Genomic DNA, 19,661 nt, shown 5'->3' with positions numbered 1-19,661 from the left:
TTTACCTGTGCAGGTGCGCTTGCCGCTGCTTTTTGGACAGGTGTGCTCGTCTGCGCAGTCGGGGTTTCGTTCTTAGTCTCTGGAACGCCTGGACGCGGGACGGCTTTGGCAAAACCCCGCCCTCGTCCAAGGGCTCCTCCTCCAACCCCCTGCCCAGGCCTGGCATTCGGAGTGGCCTTGACCATGGGCCTTGGCTGAGGGGGACGGATGGGGTCGCTGTTGCCAGGGGCGATGGGGAGCTCACGCAGGTTGCTGTTGCGCTGAGGGAGGCTCTGAAGCTGCTGCAGAGAAGGAGACCCCTACACACACACACACAATGTAAATCAGAAGACTCCAAATCGCCCATCCTGGCATTTTATCTCTATTTTTTTTTTAAACTACTTTTCATACCATTCTCACACGACCCATGTTGTTTTGTGGGCGTGGCTTCATCTGTCTAGGTCCACCCAGAATGGGCTGACGGAAGGGCGAGTGAGAGAGGTGCATGATGGGATGCTGCTCCCCAGGCTGGCCCTGGTGTTGATGCTGGTGATGAGGCAGAGGAGGAACTTCCTGTCTGTGCTGCTGCTGGTGGTGGTGTGGGTGCATCGGGTGATGATGCGGAGGTGGGGGAGGGTCGTGGTGCTGAGGCTGCATTAGGCCCTGTAGAAACCAGAACGCACAAACAAATGAATATATAAAATTACAATTTAAACAGTATATGGAATAAAGAAAATACTTGGCTTAAAAATGCTGTTTCGTCTGTGTGTGTGTGTTACCTGCAAGCCGAATGGTGCATGTTGAGGACTGAAGGGGGCATTGTGCTGCTGTGGAGGAAATGGCTGTCTGTGTCCCATGAAGCCGCGGGGCGCGGGCGGGGCAGGAGACGGTTGAGGAGGGGGCATATTGGGCCGAGGAGGAGGAGGAGGAGGAAGGTCTCTCTGGAACATTCCACCACCGCCTGGGGGGCAGAACCCCGGCCCCGGCTGAGGGAAGGACAGCGGGAGGATGCTGTTGTTCAACAGAGGGGCGGGGCCTGGTAGATCGAACAGGGGCTGGGCTGGAAAACGTGGCTCTGTGGACCAGACAATATATATATAGTGTTGTTCTTGCATCATCCTTGGAGAAACTACCAGCCAGATTAATTAAAATAAAAAATAAATTAAAAAAAAAAAAAAATCACGTCACGCGTTTAACGTCAACAAGCTAGCAGGCTACTGTGACGCAGCCACGTTCTCAGGTTTACCGCTGTTGTAGAACGGCTCCCTCTCCTGGTGAGGAGGAAGAGGAGGAGGAGGAGGTGGTGGCGGAGGTCCTCTCCACTGCTCCTGAGGGAGGGGTCTCTGAGGCTGGAGGAAATTACCCTGGAGGTGCTGCTGGAAATCAACAGGGCCCTAAAAGGAAGCATGAGGCAAATGAAAAACGGTAGCGTGATCTCATCGCGATGGAACCACCGCTGACGTTTTCTCCAAAAAAACATCCCGAGATAAAGATCCTCTAATCTCCCAGCTGAATACCAATCCCCTCATCACCGACTCTTTTATTCTCGTAAAGAAATTACACTTTGCTCGTAAAAAGCTTTTACGATCGAGCTTTTAATCCGGGCAAAAGGTTTGCTTCGAGAGAGGGAAAAAAGTTACTTAAGGGAAAGTCAATCAGCTGGATTAGCCACGCAGAGCAGGGAAGAATGGTGGACTCGAGGATTCAAAAAAAAAAAAAAAAGGTCAGCAGCTCAAACACAATGGGAGCTTAAAGACGGCCACAATGCCTCGCTGCACGATAAAAACACAGCGCTGCGCTAATCCTCGGCAAATACGCACCGAGATGGCCAATACGCGACCTGATATGATCTGCATGAGAGATAAAACAAAAGACCCAAAGACAAACGGAGGCCGTTTTGAGAGGCGTGGAGATAAATCTCATCTTAAAATTTAAGAATTCATCGAGTTTATTTGATAGCATTAGGGAAGGAGGAAAAAGGTTTGACAGAAATATCCAGAATGTTTCGAATATACAGGAAGTAAAATTCAGCACAGGATCCATCAAGTGCGTGGCTGTGATTAATATTCACAAAGTCAGGGTTAATATTCGTCAGAGAGCTGATATTGAGGCGAGACGTCCCTGTATGATAATCGATGCTAATCAGGGACCCAGAGGGCCGGCTGGAGCTGCTGCTGCGGCTCTGCATTCGCATTTTAAATAAAGTCCAAATATGAAGGGGGAAGAAAAAAAAAAAACTACAGGAATATAAAACACAAACGCTATCACACATCCTATCCGAGTGTGTATATATACACATACGCAGCTCAATTAGTCCGACTGACCCCTGTTCAAGCCGTGATCTAAACGTTTAGTTCAGTTTAACGGAGACATTTTTAAGACGTCTAAATTGGTCGTCTCGATAATTCCATAAGAGCACGAGATCAGATGTGTTGGGACTGATGAAAGGCTGCAGATAAACGCAGCCATCACCAGGGGGCGCTGTGGGCAAACACTCCGGCAGTCCGTCCTTACACAGGGCTACATTGATCGTGTGATTGTGAGGTGAAGTGTGCTAGCTTACCGGGAATCTCTGAGGGCCGAGGTTGGGTCTGGGCTGATTCGGAGCGGACGAGATCAGCGGAACTGCGAGAGACGGATAAACCAGTACATGTTCACTCCATGTGAATAAAACAGACACGATGTGATTCATAACCAGGGCTTTGAACCGGTTCAAGGAACGAAAACCGGGAACTTTTTCTATTTCACATGGAACAGAAACGAAACCAGAAACTTTATTATTTTTTATGTTCCGGAACAGAAACGCTTATTAAAAATAATGGTAACCGGTTAATACCGGTTTTTATTTCGTTCCTCAAAGTTTCCGTAGCCTACAAATAAAAAAAAGTCATTCTTCTCCTGCGCAAGTTTCTATGACCCGCTGGGGTTCACTTCCTGTGTGACGTTCGCTGACTGAATGGAGAGAGCGGGAGGGTGGACTACTATCACGTCTCCACGTGATAATAAGTGAGTAAGTGCATTACTCAGTGTCTGAGCAAAGAAGAGCCTGAACGTTGCAACCTCCCTATTGGCTGTTTGTAAAAATGTATCAGTTGTTGCTCTTCCCACGGGAATCATCGCGGGCTCGAGAGACGAGACCTGACGAGTTAGTTCGCTGGTAGCAGAACAAAATGTCTGGACACAAATCGGGTTTTCAGAAAAGGAAAGAAAATAAACGGAGGGTCGAAAATACAAAAAAGGAGGCAGAAAAAGCAAAACGAGTTTTAAGGTAGGACAAATGGTTACTTTTCTGAGGCAGCCCGCCGTGGCTGCCTGCAGGCTTATTTATTATAGCCCATTTAGTTAAAATAGTTGATCTAAAATGTTTATAGTTATGTGATGGTTGTCCTGATTTAGACTGGTGGTTTTTTTTTGGGCTGGGGGGGTTGCGCGATGTTGCACCCGGGTCCAGATTAGGGCAGAACCGGCCCTGGCTACATTTCAGGTGTAGTTTGTTTTATGTATGTATGTATGTATGTACTTGCATAGATGTGTACTTGGTCTTCCAATATGGCGCCTAACAAAATCTCGCGGTGCGGTGACGTCATGCGGTAGCCCTCTATAGGGCCTGACTAGCCTTTGGTAACACACTAAACGAATTATCTTTCATTTTTGGCACTTTTTCTGTTTGTGTAGATGGGAAGACGTACTGAGAATCCAAATCGCCAACATTTGAAATAATAATTGTTTTGAATTATTTCTTGTCTTATTTAATGAAGGTTGTAATAGAATTAGCCTACATTTGGCTTAAGCTGGATGAGACAGAGACATAATTTTATAGCCATTTGTTAAACAGCTGACAGGGAACGTAATTAACCGTTCCAGGAACTACATTTTTTTTGTTCTAACCGGTTCGGGAACGTCTATTTAATGGTGGAACCCAAAACCGGAAACGTTAAAATTCCGTTTCTGTTCGGAACGAACCAATAGGAAACAAATTCTGGTTCAAAGCCCTGTTCATAACACAATTTATTTGGCTAATCAAGAATTAAAAAAAAAAAAAAAAGTGAGATTGTTTGTCTGGTTGGAAAGCCACGCCTACTTTGGTTACAACGGTGAGGTCCCGTACCCTGTACAGGTGAAGAAGGTGCCGGCCCTCTGAAATGCGGGTTGATGTGAATGTTCTTGGGCTGCTGCTGCTGCTGGTTGGAGTGCGCGTGTGGAAGTGCGTGCGCGTGTCCGTGATGGCGTGGCGGGTGCAGTTCCTGCTGTGGCCTCTGGTGTGGCACCGGCGAGCGCAGAGGCATCAGGGGCTGCAGAGGCTGCTGCGGGATCGGGATGAGCGGTGTTGGGAAAAGACCAGGACCTCCGCGTGGGACGGAAGGGCGGGGCTGAGGACGATGGGACTGAGGAGGAATTATTCTGGGCTGAGACAGAGAGAGAACAAGACAGTACATATACACTTGTGTTCAAAATAATAGCAGTCCAACACGACTAACCAGATCAATCACTGCTTTTGGTGGAAATTATATTACTACATGGCAAATAATTTACCAGTAGGTGTAGTAGAGTCATAGAAAACCAACAGACCCAACATTCATGATACGCACGCTCCTGAGTCTGTGTAATCGAATAATTAAGTGAAAGGGGCGTGTTCAAAATAATAGCAGTGTGGAGTTTAATTAGTGAGATCATTCATTGTGAGAAAACAGATGTCAGTCAGGTGGCCCTAATTTAAGGATGAAGCCAGCACATGTTGTACATCCATTTCTCTCTGAAAACCTGAGAAACATGGGTCGTTCCAGACATTGTTCAGAAGAACAGCGTGCTTTGGTTAAAACGTTGATTGGAGAGGTAAAACGTATACTGTAAAGAAGCGCAGAAAATGATGGGCTGCTCGGCTAAAATGATCTCCAGTGCTTTAAAATGGACAGCAAAGCCAGAGAGACGTGGAAGAAAACGGAAGACTACCATTCGAATGGATCGAAGAATAGCCAGAATGGCAAAGACTCAGCCAATGATCAGCTCCAGGGTGATCAAAGACGGTCTGAAGTTACCTGTGAGTACTGTGACAATTAGAAGACGCCTGTGTGAAGCTAATCTATCGGCAAGAAGCTCCCGCAAAGTTCCACTGTTAAAAAAGAAGAGGATAGAATCTGCACATCGACTGGCCTAAAGAGAAATGGAAAAACATTTTGTGGACTGATGAAAGTAAAATTGTCCTTTTTGGGTCCAAGAGCCGCAGACAGTTTTTCAGACGACCCCCAAACACTGAATTCAAGCCACAGTACACTCTGAAGACAGTGAAGCATGGTGGTGCAAGCATCATGATATGGGGATGTTTCTCTTACTGTGGTGTTGGGCCCATTTATCGCAAACCAGGGATCATGGATCAATTTGCATATATCAAAATACTTGAAGAGGTCATGTTGCCTTATGCTGAGGAGGAAATGCCCTTGAAACGGGTGTTTCAACAAGACAACGACCCCAAACACACCAGTAAGCGAGCAGCATCAGGGTTCAAGACCAACAAAATGAAAGTTATGGAGTGGCCAGCCCAATCCCCGGACCTTAATCCGATAGAAAACTTGTGGGGTGACGTCAAAAACGCCGTTTCTGAGGCAAAACCAAGAAATGCAGAGGAATTGTGGAATGTTGTCAAATCATCCTGGGCTGGAATACCTGTTCACAGGTGCCAGAAGTTCTCAGAAACCGTGGTTATACAACTAAATATTAGTTTAGTGATTCACAGGAATACTAAATCCTTAAGATTTTTTCAGTTTATACAGTAAATATTTGGAGTTTGTCATGAAAAATGCAGACACTGCTATTTTTTTGAACAGCCCAATGTTCATTTTTCTTCATTTTCTGTAAAGTAATTAAAATATTCATACATTTTTCTTCATGTTTTGATGTAGAATATAATGTGCAGTGTTCCCAATGCATGGAAATAAAAACTATTATAAGGATTTTGAGCTTTACTCACGTTTTTAAACACACTGCTATTATTTTGAACACAACTGTATATACGCACAATAATGTCTAGTATATATGTGTGTTATAAATATAAAATGTCCAGATATTTAAAAAAAAAAAAATTTTAGTGTTCTTCAGAATATGAAACGTTACGGGAGGAGGAAAAAAACCCAACAAAAAACACATTTTTTCAATATCTCATCCTGGATTTGCCGAATATTCATCTTTATGAAGTTGTAGCTTTGAACTAATCCTTCTGAAAAAAAAAATTCTACTCCGTGTACGAAGGGGAGAAAATTTCAATTGATCTGTCATGCAACTCTGAAGTGTGTGGCATTTTTTAAAAAAATAAATAAATAAATAGAGACGCTCCCGGGACCAGATATGACACAGCTTTCCTCATCCGTACAGAGGAATTTAAAAAATTAAAAAAAAAAAAAAGGAAGGGATTACACTCTTGGATGGATATTTAATAATAAAATAAGCAAAGAGAGCCAAATCCTCAGACAAAGTGCAGATTTAATTTGGCGTAATGCTTTCTGATGGACTCCTGCCAAGTTGTTTGGGGTAATCCGTGTATCAACACGGATAAGAGCGCGAGTCGAGCTAATTGACTTTTCGAAAGCAAACCTACTCAGTTCCACTAAAAGCACGTGAACCTGAAAGGACGGACGCGTCCGAACCGAAAGGAGGGTTCACGTGCTACGGCGGGGTGTTGGCGAAAGACCAATCGGCACTTTTTGACCATAGAATTCAGGTGAACTTTAAGTAAGCGTTTACCTGCAAGTTCATTGGCATCAGCGGGGGTCTGGGTTCGTTCATCCTCCCTCGCCCTGCGCCTCCGTCTCGACGGAAGCCTCCCATCGCGAACGCCGGAGATCCTCCGCCTCTTGCTCCTCCTCGCCCTCGTCCACCGAAGCGACCTTGTTTCCTCAGCCGCTCCTTCTCCTCGAACTGCAGCAGGTCTGCTTTGGCCTCTTCGGTCAGTTCTGAAAGATTTTTTTTTTTAAATTATCACACACACACACACACACACACGAGTAACCCGAATGGTCGATAATAAACCAAATCGTCTCTGACGGACAGTTACAGTGGGGCAAAAAAGTATTTAGTCAGCCACCAATTGTGCAAGTTCTCCCACTTAAAAAGATGAGACAGGCCTGTAAGTTTCATCATAGGTATACCTCAACTATGAGAGACAGAATGGGGGGAAAGAATCCAGGAAATCACATTGTAGGATTTTTAATGAATTCATTGGTAAATTCCTCGGTAAAATAAGTATTTGGTCACCTACAAACAAGCAAGATTTCTGGCTCTCACAGACCTGTAACAACTTCTTTAAGAGGCTCCTCTGTCCTCCACTCGTTACCTGTATTAATGGCACCTGTTTGAACTCGTTATCAGTATAAAAGACACCTGTCCACAACCTCAAACAGCCACACTCCAAACTCCACTATGGCCAAGACCAAAGAGCTGTCAAAGGACACCAGAAACAAAATTGTAGACCTGCACCAGGCTGGGAAGACTGAATCTGCAATAGGTAAGCAGCTTGGTGTGAAGAAATCAACTGTGGGAGCAATTATTAGAAAATGGAAGACATACAAGACCACTGATCATCTCCCTCGATCTGGGGCTCCACGCAAGATCTCACCCCGTGGGCTCAAAATGATCACAAGAACAGTGAGCAAAAATCCCAGAACCACACGGGGGGACCTAGTGAATGACCTGCAGAGAGCTGGGACCAAAGTAACAAAGGCTACCATCAGTAACACACTACGCCGCCAGGGACTCAAATCCTGCAGTGCCAGACGTGTCCCCCTGCTTAAGCCAGTACATGTCCAGGCCCGTCTGAAGTTTGCTAGAGAGCGTTTGGACGATCCAGAAGAGGATTGGGAGAATGTCATATGGTCAGATGAAACCAAAATAGAACTTTTTGGTAAAAACTCAACTTGTGTTTGGAGGAGAAAGAATGCTGAGTTGCATCCAAAGAACACCATACCTACTGTGAAGCATGGGGGTGGAAACATCATGCTTTGGGGCTGTTTTTCTGCAAAGGGACCAGGACGACTGATCCGTGTAAAGGAAAGAATGAATGGAGCCAAGTATCGTGAGATTTTGAGTGAAAACCTCCTTCCATCAGCAAGGGCATTGAAGATGAAAGACCCAGCCACGTTTCAGCATGACAATGATCCCAAACACACCGCCCGGGCAACGAAGGAGTGGCTTCGTAAGAAGCATTTCAAGGTCCTGGAGTGGCCTAGCCAGTCTCCAGATCTCAACCCCATAGAAAATCTTTGGAGGGAGTTGAAAGTCGGTGTTGCCCAGCGACAGCCCCAAAACATCACTGCTCTAGAGGAGATCTGCATGGAGGAATGGGCCAAAATACCAGCAACAGTGTGTGAAAACCTTGTGAAGACTTACAGAAAACGTTTGACCTCTGTCATTACCAACAAAGGGTATATAACAAAGTATTGAGATGAACTTTTGTTATTGACCAAATACTTATTTTCCACCATAATTTGCAAATAAATTCTTTAAAAATCAGACAGACAATGTCATTTCCTGGATTTTTTTTCTCATTTTGTCTCTCATAGTTGAAGTGTACCTATGATGAAAATTACAGGCCTCTCTCATCTTTTTAAGTGGGAGAACTTGCACAATTGGTGACTGACTAAATACTTTTTTGCCCCACTGTATTATTGGGCATACCTAGCGTTTCTGGAATGTTCCGCCGCTTGCTGGTGGCGTCCGAGATACGGACCACGGTGCTGTCTTTGCGCTCGGTTTTGAAACGCAGCCGCCCAGATTCTTCATCCTCTTCTTCATCCTCATCGGATTCTTCCTTCGTGACGGTCTCGGGTACGGCCTCGGCCTCCATCTTAAGACGAGCGAAAACGAACCAAACACACGTTTTCACCTACAGGACATTAATTAACACTAGAAGAAGTGTATTGTGTACATTAAACATGCAGTCACCTCCTCCGCCTCTGTAACCTGTGAGAAATCTTCGACTTCCTCCTCAGGCTCCGCCCTGTCTGGCTCCGCCTCCGTCATTTCCTGTTGGTCAGGCTCTACTTCCTGCGGCTCAGCGCTGAAGTCCTCGACCTGCAGGAGGGGGGAAAAAAAAAAAAAGACAGGTAGATGGTGCCGGCTGAACGGAATTTTGGGTCGTCTCACTCCTTCTCCTCGAAATGGAGCACTTTTGTGGACAATTTTATTCCGTGAATTACCCTGGAAGCAGCGTACAGCTGTTGATTCCGGGTTATCGTGAACAAGCAGTGTCCTGTGGGTCGAGATTCCCAGTCAAGTAACTTCAGAGCATGTTGAATGAATATCGATCTAATACATGAATTAAACAGGGCTTTATTTCACGGCGTTATGCGCAAGTCGATTTGGAGGAGAAGCTTGACAGATTTAGAACGAGGTGGTCATGTATCGAGAGAAATATGTGGCAGATCACAGAATCCAGGGACACATGTCGGCCCGGGGGCATTTTGAGTTATTGACAGATTCAGAAAGTCCAGTTTCTAAGCTTTCCAATGATGCCTTCCATGTGGAGATCTGACAATATTTGAAGAATGTGTGGCCTTTTGAAAGTGTATACCTCTTAAAACAGAAAAGGGAGAAAATCGCCCTCAAAGTTTTCCATCTCAGCTACTCTGGGTGCAGGGCGGCCACATAATGGTGCTCATCTGCATGACATTAAGGAAAGCCCTACCCCCTATGAGCTAGCACGATGCTACTTTCATGTAAACAAAGATCACCACGTCAATTTTCCTTCCATGCAAAGTATGCCCAACACAATTATGAAGTACAAAAATAAGTCCTAAAGTATACTTTAACGTTTTGTGGTTGAAAAATTACTCACACCGTAAGAAAGAAAGATAGCACGATGATGACACAACTAACACAACGCTAGTTTCATGTAAAGCCTCGGTCACAACCGGCCGTACCGTACGTGCTCCTACGGCCGGTCTACATGCAAAAAACGCAAGAAACGCACGAGAGCGCGCGTGTGATGTGCTGATTTTCGAGCCGCAGAGGTTCTTTGTCATGTCAAACAAACTCTACGGGCGCTTACGTTTTTTTCAGGTTGCAAGACAAACTTACGGCCAACGCACGTCTTTCTCCGTGAACAAAAAAAAAACGCAGCGATTTGGGAAACGCCAAAAATCCCACGGCCAAAAAATCGTACGTCCGGTTGTGACCTAGGCTTAACCAAACCACAACACTCTCCGTTACATGCAAAAATAACCACACAGCCTTAGATTAATAAACTCACCCCATCAGAAAGAGAAACGGCGCCTTGCACACACCAATGCCTCCGATGGAATGTAATCCTAGAACGGTCCGTGTATCATCCGATCATTCAAGTATTCCATTCAATCTGGAAAACGAGGTTGCGGTTTTTTTTGCTAGAAATGGTGATCTCCGATGTAAATACCGTGTGTCTGTTTGCTTCGCGGTGTGTCAGCTCCTCTGCGCTCTGTTTAGCTTGCTCATTCCATAGTGAAATCACACGCCTGTATGCAGGTTAAGTAGCCACGAGCTCAGCTCGTATCATACAGCTGATTCGCAAAAAAAAAAAACAAAAGACTTAAATCATCATGTGAATGGCCCATATGGTAATTTAGCCACGCCCCCCAGCAGGCTACAGTCCTGACAAAAACGAGACAATTTGCAACAAAAAATGTATGCTTTTCCAACAAAACAATCTATTATCTGAAATACTGATTGCATTCTTCAAGATCTCACAGGGTTCCTACAAGTTTCTTCAAGTCAAATTCAAGGCTTTTTCAAGGCTTTTTAAGACCAATAATCCACAAATTTAAGACCTTTATCGCAGTTCACCATAATTCACCGGAAACAAACATCTCAAGTTGTGTGTACTCGTTTCTTAGAAAAATGTGAAAATGCGCAAAGGATGATGTACAGAGTACTCACCGAACACCACCACAATACAAAATCATGTAATGTTCAGCAGACGATGCTTAATTAAGAGACTGTTATTTATTTTCGGGGTCAATGGAGGATGTCCTTTTGTGTGATAACTTTGTGTGACACCTTGCTGAATTAATTTCTGTCTCTAAGTTGTCTTTGACGTTAAAAGATTCTGGATATTCTGAGTCACTGATAATACATTGCATAGGCTTCACTTCCAAATTCTGTGAATGAAAAACACATTTAAGTTTACCATTAACAGATTTATTAAAATTATTAACAACAGTTATTAACAACAGTGACTTACCACAAGAGCTATGCCTTTACATCCATTCCTGCCTAAAGCATCATAAAAAAAAAAAAAACCACTTGCTAAATGACAACCATTTTTGGGCAACACGTACTCCGGGAACATTAATTTAAATAGCTCGGAGACACCTTCGTTGCCATTGTAGGACTGGTGTTGGGCTACTGTGTGTAGCGCCCACAACACCTCAGACTAGGGTATTAGGCAGAAAAAGAAATTTACCAGTCAAAAATAATATTTTATATAATCCTGATAAGCGCCGCAGGTGCGAAGACGAGCGCTGCAGGCGCGAAGTCCCTCTAGGGGGGTCTGGGGGCATGCCCCCCCAGAAAATTTTTGAAATTTAGACTTCATTTCCTGCATTCTAGGACATTTTCAGGGTGAAATGGCGTGTAATTTTTGATCAGAAATATTGCATATTTTTACTTTGTATTTTTTTCAGTTTCACTCCTGAATGTATCAGATGTATGTATGGTGTTTGATTTGGTAACAAAAGTGAAAAGAAAAACAACAATGAATTGTATATAATCTTTTGATCTAGTTACAGTATTTAATAAAAAAAAAACCCAACAGTATTCTATTTTACCATACCCCAATGAAACCCCCTTGTTAATCAATGTATCACACATACCTTTTCTGTCTTTTTGTGGAAAAACGAATCAGTTTTTGTCACATTCAATTTGGGGCGTTTGTTGGGATTCATCTTGATCCAGAAGAGTGAGTCAGCAAAAAAAAAATGTGGTTCTCCCGCCAAGAAAGAGGAAACTACAACGCAGGGTGTTTGGCAATTTTCGACCAATCAGAATTCGCGATTTATTCAGTCCGCATGTTACAAGATTCAGTGCGGGCCAAAATGGCGGAAACGATGAAATATTCTGATTTTTCATTTCAAGTTTTCAGTATTTTTCGTATTAAACTGTGTTTCTTACGATTTGTAAATGATGGCGGAACCACACGGACTGGCCATCGGGAGTAGCGGGAGTTTTCCCAGTGGGCCGGTGGTTCAGTGTGGGCCAGCGGAGAAAAAAAAAAACAAAAAAAAAAAAAACAGTTGCGCGCTGGCCTTTAATATGATAAGCAATGTTAACAGTTTCTTTAACAAACTGTTAACATTGCTTATCATATTAAAGGCCAGCGCGCAACTGTAATAAGCAATGTTAACAGTTTGTTAAAGAAACTGTTAACATTGCTTATCATATTAAAGGCCAGCGCGCAACTGTTTTTTTTTTTTTTTTTTCTCCGCCGGCCCACGCTGAACCACCAGCCCACCGGGAAAACTCCCGCTACTCCCGATGGCCAGTCCGTGTGTGGGCGGAACATAACTGGATTTATCGGACGACATGTGGGAGTATTCATGTGCGAAAATTTTCGGCATTATCGTCCGTTTCAGTATCCGTCTGTGTGTATACTTGCCCGTTGAAATCGGCAATCACCCGTCAAATTTACGGGTGGACGGGTCTCTGCCTAATACCTTACCTCAGCCTTCATCGTAGGTGTTGAACCGAGTGTTGTCCGCAAATCAACTCTAGTACTAGGGACTACTGTAGCGGCAACAGACTGGCCATCCTTAGCCGTGCTAGGTAGTTGGCTAGGTACCAGCTGGCTAACGTCAACAGCTGGCCGAAACACAGATGAAACAGACGGCGTTTGCCGTTTATCATTGAGAAGAGCCATGTGTTTTGAAGACTGCGCGTGAGAATCCAGCGCCTTAACGCCCATTGTGCCCAATTTAAACGTCCTTTTGCAAACTGAACAAAAAGCTGCGAATATGTCACCATCCACTGGTTTAACCCATTCTCGAAATGAACTATGATGTAGCCATAACTGGTTAAACTTACATTTGCCCATTTTTACACCGTCGAGTTATCGTTTAGCCTGCTTCCACCTCCCTGACTTTCCGAATTTCCATTAATCGCCAGCTGTAAACTATTAGCAGCTACCTCAGTCGGTGTGCGCGCGTAATTGTTCCGCCCACAACTCCAGTTCCACCACTATTGGCTACTTGGCCACTCGTGCCTCATTTACTAAAACAATGACGAAAAAATAACGCCTGCTGGGGTATTTAAGTAATGAACAATGCTAAAATACAAATTATCATCGGTGCACAAATTTAAGACCTACACATTAAAATTCAATGCTTTTTCAAGGCTTTTCAAGGTATTATTTCCAAATTCTCGAATTCAATGCTTTTAAGACTTTTTAAGACCTCGCGGGAACCCTGTCTCAACTTGCACATGATGGAAAAAAACAAAAATCACAAATTTCGAAAAAAAAAAATGCTTCTTTTGCGATTATCTCGGATTCGTTTCGGCCGACATGTGTCCCTGGATTCGGTGAGGGGTCACATATATACATCTTTGCGAGTTTTTTTTTTAAACCAGACAAGCATGATAAAAACATATATCGGCGCAAACTTTATACTTTACACTTTCCTATCCGCCCACGGCCAAATAACATTCCAGTTTTTAAAATCCCCGAAATTAGATGAAACATAAAACTTGTCACTTTACTCAGCCAGCTATTTGGAGGTAAAACCTGTTGCGAGATGGCGCACGCTCGGATGATTCACGACAGCGATTCGGTTCAATCTTGAGAACTGCGACGCTGACAACGACTGAACTGCGACGCTCATGACGACCGGTGCCTTTTTTTTTGTTTCTTTTTTAACTTCGACTCGATCCAGCCAAAGATCAGCTTGAGTAAGTGTAAATATTTCTGGTTGATGTGTTCTCTCAGACTGGTGTTTGCGACACGGGGTCAGCGACCAGTCCACTGCAGCCCAGCCAATCGGACAAACCAACGACTACCGGCGTACCCATGAAGGAGGCAACATGTCGCTGGCCACGCCTGACTGCCGGAGCGGTGACTTAAAACTCGCGCGTGCTTGACAAGACAAGCGCTTACGATGAAGGTTACATGACGGAACTGCGCGTGAGCTTTTGAAATAGCTAGTCATTGAAATGCACTCCAGGTACGCTCGAAATGAACTTTGCGAAAATTATTGCCGCCGCGGAAACCTTGTGACCGCCTGGTGTGCCGTTACAGGAAAAAAATCAATCATACCAAAGTCATTATTTTCCTATAACGTGCTTTCTTCCTTTTATAACATGGTAGATATTTAAACGACTGACATTTTTATGTCTCACTGACAATCCGGGTTGGACTTTTTATCCGTTTATAGCTGCATTTAAAGTGAAACAAGATGGATGTGTGTTCAAGAAAAAGCCCTGTGACGATGACGACGACGACGACTAAAGCCTGCACGGGTGCGGAAGAGGATCGGAATGAACATGTTAACGTCACGTGAAAAAGGAAGAGCGTGTGCGAGTGTGGGGAGGCAATGTGAAATAGAAGAGGGGTGTTGAATTAGCATAACAGTGGGGATTCTTGGTCACATTTCTATGCCCCATTAGTATTCCTGCCTTCATCTGAAATTCAATGAGATGTAAATATTTTCAGCGCATCGCCTCAAAACTCCGCGCGCACGGCAACAACGTCGTTGACCCTGTCGTCTTTATGTGTACACACACCTCGGTGATAGGATCATCATCAGGCGAGTCTACACACACACACACACACACACACACACGTCATATATCCTGTACGTTTACTTTTCTCAACTCAAACGCAAAACCTACTGGTTAAGTGAGCTTGTAAACAGAGAGATCACACCAACGCATGCACACCGTGTGTGTTTATACGAATACAACAACCAGAAAACCCTCTGGTGTCTCCGTCGGTTTAAAATCCTTTGTATCGGAGACAAAAGACGTCTTTCAACGACCTACGCATCCCAGAAGCCGTTTCGCTGATCCTTCCCGCGCTCGATACACAAATAAATAAATAAACAAACCCGCGGCGAGAGATGGGAACAAACTCATCAATCATGTGGGCTGTGTCGAAGTTTAAAAGGCTGAGGTTAATGATCTTTTCCCCTCTTATCTGATCCAGTCTGAGGATGTGTGCGTGCGCGAGATGTGATGTGGCAGGACAAAAGAGGTTTGGAATGAAGGAAAAAAAAAAAAGAGGTGTTGTGTGTAGACGTGGCTTCCTGTCAAGAAGGAAATGTGCTGGAAGTAGAGATAACAGCGCTCACTTATATATCTTAACAGTAATGCACATACATATCTGGGTCTGTCTCAGAAACTGGGTACTGTGGGGGTCAATACGGTTTTGAATGGTGATGGTTTTAATTTGAAATTAAACGATGAAAGAAATAATACAGATAAAACTAAATCTTTGATGTGAATACTCTTCAGAATTTGTCGCAAATTTGTGGAAAAATGGCGGCTTGATCTGGGGCATGATAAACGGTCGACTACATCGCGTTCCCTTAAAAAGTTGACAGTTATCACTAACTGTATTTTAACACTACGTTCAGACTGCAACCTGAAACGACCCGTATCCGATTTGTTGTGAAATCCGATTTTTTTGTTAGGCCGTTCACATTACCAATTATATGAGACTTGTATGCGATCTCCAATATGAACGGAAAACGACCCAAAAGTGTCCCGCATGCACAAATTGACACGTAATAAGCACATCTACGTAATACGTAAAAAAAAAAAAAAAAAAGCGCATTCTTCATGTTTAATGATTTTTGTTTGTTTAATTATCTAGTTAAAGTGTGAGGTCTCGTGTGTGTTTTTGTTTCTGAACTGAAATGAAAACGTGTAGCCTGGTAACGAGGGTTGACTCCTAAACGTCTCTCTAATTTCTATATAAGTGCACAACATGTTACTAGGAAGTAATGGATTTTTAAACTCTATATAGTGCACTCGAGCTTCAGTAGGCAGTCATTTGGGATACGGCCGCTGTATTACCAAACTCTTAATTCAGGCTTAATAATTTGCACGTATTTATTTCGTCATATTAATAAACTTTTTCTACATTTTTATAAATATTTATTTAGATTGTTTATAGCCAGCTGAATTCTGCAGCTTCTCTCAGCGCTGGCTCAAGGTGCAGAAACACCAGTGCAGTTTGCGATGGAGATGAGGCGAGACCTGGCGATGTGGTTTTTGTGGCGGCGGCGGAACTCACACAATAATCTGATTAATGTGGGCAGCAGACTAATGAGACCGGAGGTGTCAAATTACTGGAAATTTCCAGAACAATCTTATAATCTTGTAATGCAGGATGGTTTAAGTTATAAATCAGTTATAGAAACTGTTTTATTTAATCAGGCTAACAGATCAACATCCAGGTCCCTACCAAATCCACCATTAGCTTGATCAATTCTATAAAAGTCTATTTAAATTCTGAAAACTGTACAAATGTTGTTGTTTTCCACCAAAGAGGCGGGATTAGCCAACGCAGAATAGTGACGTTTGTCTCTTGTTGATGACGTGTAGGTGGCATGAATGCGACCTGTCCGGTCAGACTGCAGTCGCATGTGAAAATAACGGATATGCATCGGAATTAGGACCACATATCCAAGCGGCCTGGGTCGCATGCGAAAAAAATCGGATCTGTGTCGTTCAGATTGTCAATAACAAATCGGATACAGGTCGCATATGGGCAAAAAAATCGGATATGGGTCGTTTCAGGGTGCGGTCTGAACGGAGTCTAAGTTGTAACTTTATCCACCTAAGGATTGGTGCGCTCACAGACTAATCATAACCGTAATAAAACATCACGCAAAATATTTCACCGCCGTCGTAACTCCGTTTTCCGCAAACCCAAAACCAATACGATCGCGTGTTTTGATCTAAACGGAAAGCCTCAGGGTCGAGGTCACGACCTCACCAAAAGTAGTAACTTAAAATCACTACGCCGTATAAAAATTTAGTTATAAATATGCGATTTTGTTTTTTAAAGCGAAAGCTGAAAGTTAGGTATGGAATATGTTTCTTACAGAATATGTTACGATGGTAGCTGGTCTTGTATGAATTTCTGAGCTATAAAATGAGTCGTGGTCTATTTTTTACCGTAGCGTGTTATTTGTGTGCGGGGAAGGACACGCATTAACAATTTGCATGTGTAGAATGGAATTTTCCACTCCAGCAGTTAGAAGTTGATCGTGCTTCCATTTGCGGTCTCTCTGTTACGCGGGTGATCTGTTCGGACGTTATCGCTGAAAAGGTGAGTTTTGACGGTTTTATTTTGTTTTAGTCTTGCAGTATAAGGCAACAGAATGTTTCTTTTTCATCTTACTTTCATATTTCGTAGTGTTTGCGTATTTCTGGCCAATATTTTGCAACCATGGTCAATTTACAGTAGATCGAACTTTTGATAGAATCTACGGCCAGTCATTTTGCCCCGCCCCTGCCTCATGCTCCATCTAGTGCGGTAGCGATGTCCTGTTGCTCGCGAGCCGCAGGTGTGTTCTTGATTTTTCCATCGTGTCCTATTTCGCCATATCAAATACCCAAACTGTATCATATTATTCATATTTAAGTGAATAATCAATTCAGTCATCATAACTTGGCATTTTTAACCCAAGCAATCAAAAAGAGGAAATTTATTCAATATTTTCACTCATCTGTGAAGGAGGGGCTTTAATTCTTCATGATGGAGTTATTTTATATGGAAATCAATTTTACAAAAGCATTTGAATTGGAATCCACAGTGGAGGCCAGATAAAGCAAGATACTCTCTTTATTCTTATTAAACATGACAAAAGAAACATTGAGTTAGTAAAATTTGAAAAAAAATTTTTTTGACCATAATGTCCCAAATGAGAGAACAGTTTCCATCGCTCGCTCATTTTAGTTAAAAGTGCCGTAAGCGATTTATTTTCCTCGCAACGTGGATACCTATGTAGAACGCGAGTTTAAAAAAAAAAAAAAAAAAAAAAAAAAAAATGCTTTAAGCCATGGCTTCAGGACTGGTTTATTACAAGACGGATAACACGAGCTCGTTTGTGTTTGCATGGGCCTTGTTTATACGCTCCTCAACTCCGTCTGAAATCATTAAGCGCCCAGCGCAGCGAGATAATCTTCCTACGAGAAAAGGATTCCTGGTGCTTTAAAAAAAAAAAAAAAAAAAGGCAGTTAGAACCAGAACACACTAGGGATGGCGAAAAAAAAAAAATAATCTTGACCGACCACCGAGCCTCATTAGCCGGTTAACCTACGAGTTTAAAATTCTAGAATTGGAATTATTAGAATCTATTCTAAATCTAACCGCGAGCATCCGCACATTCAGTCCCAGTCGCTGCCCTCCACTCACATTACCTTTTCTACAGCGCGAAACATTTAGTCAAACGCGGCACTGATGTCGAGGGGTTTGTATTGGAGCGGAGAACAAATGGCTCCAGCTTAGAGACAGTTCCAGTTGGCCATGATGGCGTTGAAAATAAAGTCAAGTGCTAGAAGAAGTACAGAACATTCAGTGATGGGAATAACGGCGTTAAAATAAAGGCTGTTATAACGCCGGGTTATCTAATTAAGGCCCTGTCCACACGGCAACGGATTCAGGTGAATCTGATAAAATTGTTTATCGTGTCGGCCTGGCGTCCACACGGCACCGGCGTTTTGGGTGCCCCAAAACGAAATCTTTTGAGAACGGGTTCCAGAGTGGAAAAATCTGGCAACGGTGCCGTTGCGAAGTCGTCTGGATGAGTAGAACGGATTTGTTTACGATGACGTCACAACCACATGACTGTCAGTCCTTCATGCCGGGTAGAAGTGTAACGAACTCGATGTGAGTTGTCAACAAATCCTATAACTTGGTTCATGAAACGCGCTTACAAAATATTTTCACTGTGAATATTTATTGTGTAATGGTGCAGAGTGAGAGAGAGAGTGAGAGAATAGCCCTTAGGGCAGAGTCTTTAGTCCAAACACTGCGGAAGCAGTACCAAACCGCGCACCGCCCGTGCGCTTTCCAAAAACAAAAACAATCCCGCCAGCAAAAATAGGGGAAAAAAAAAAAAAAGGAGCGATCTCACCTCTTCAGATTTTAGTTCAAGTCCGACAATACATTCCTCAAAAAGGGCGTAGAAGAACAAAGTAATCCATCAACGTGTAGCATTCAATTTATTCCAGACCATTAAAGAATTCTGGAGGATATCAGAATGTTGGCGTACCGGCTTCCATCTACCCCCGTTCATTCCTCTTTCCGCGTCTTTCGTTTTACGCTACTGATTAATAATCAGAACTTTATGTGGCTGATGCTACAGAAGGGGTTTATGCGCATGCGTCTACTTCTATTGTTCTGGTGTCTCCAATGGGACCGTCTTACAGCGCACGTAGAGGTGTGTCATGTGTATTGCATCGTTTTCAGCAAGCGTTGCCATATGAACCTGATATTTTACTGATCCGTTGCCCATGTGGACGCGATATTTAAAAAAAATTAAAAAATCTCGTTGCCGTTGTTGTGTGGATGTAGCCTAATTATAGCCTGGCAAGCCAGATTGAATGTGAATATTTAGTCTGGCCTCGATCCGCAGACATTTCTGAAGCGGGTAGGAGGAACAACCCGCTGTCTTTCAAACTGTCTCTGTGCGTATAGGCCAACGCTCTGACCAATCAGC

The 19,661-nt window shown here is 43.4% G+C and overlaps 1 protein-coding gene across 3 annotated transcripts in view; it reads right to left on the bottom strand.

The window, feature by feature from the left end:
• Positions 1 to 19,661, bottom strand: part of rbm33a (RNA binding motif protein 33a) — a 66,309-nt gene that overhangs the window by 21,931 nt on the left and 24,717 nt on the right. For 2 of the 3 annotated variants that reach the window (XM_060928567.1, XM_060928570.1), the window contains exons 6-14: positions 8,911 to 9,039; positions 8,644 to 8,812; positions 6,715 to 6,923; positions 4,061 to 4,385; positions 2,543 to 2,604; positions 1,226 to 1,373; positions 759 to 1,054; positions 391 to 642; positions 6 to 299 (exon numbers count right to left, since the gene is read on the bottom strand). In XM_060928567.1, the coding sequence (XP_060784550.1) occupies positions 6 to 299; positions 391 to 642; positions 759 to 1,054; positions 1,226 to 1,373; positions 2,543 to 2,604; positions 4,061 to 4,385; positions 6,715 to 6,923; positions 8,644 to 8,812; positions 8,911 to 9,039 (1,884 nt within the window). The remainder of the gene's footprint in view (positions 1 to 5; positions 300 to 390; positions 643 to 758; positions 1,055 to 1,225; positions 1,374 to 2,542; positions 2,605 to 4,060; positions 4,386 to 6,714; positions 6,924 to 8,643; positions 8,813 to 8,910; positions 9,040 to 19,661) is intronic. The other variant, XM_060928569.1, reaches the window with a different exon arrangement.

This window comes from Neoarius graeffei, chromosome 1, assembly GCF_027579695.1.
Source record: "Neoarius graeffei isolate fNeoGra1 chromosome 1, fNeoGra1.pri, whole genome shotgun sequence".
In the NCBI taxonomy this organism is placed as follows: Eukaryota; Metazoa; Chordata; class Actinopteri; order Siluriformes; family Ariidae; genus Neoarius; species Neoarius graeffei.
The sequence above is the reverse complement of the archived record's forward strand: the minus strand, read 5'-3'. Positions and strand labels throughout refer to the sequence as shown.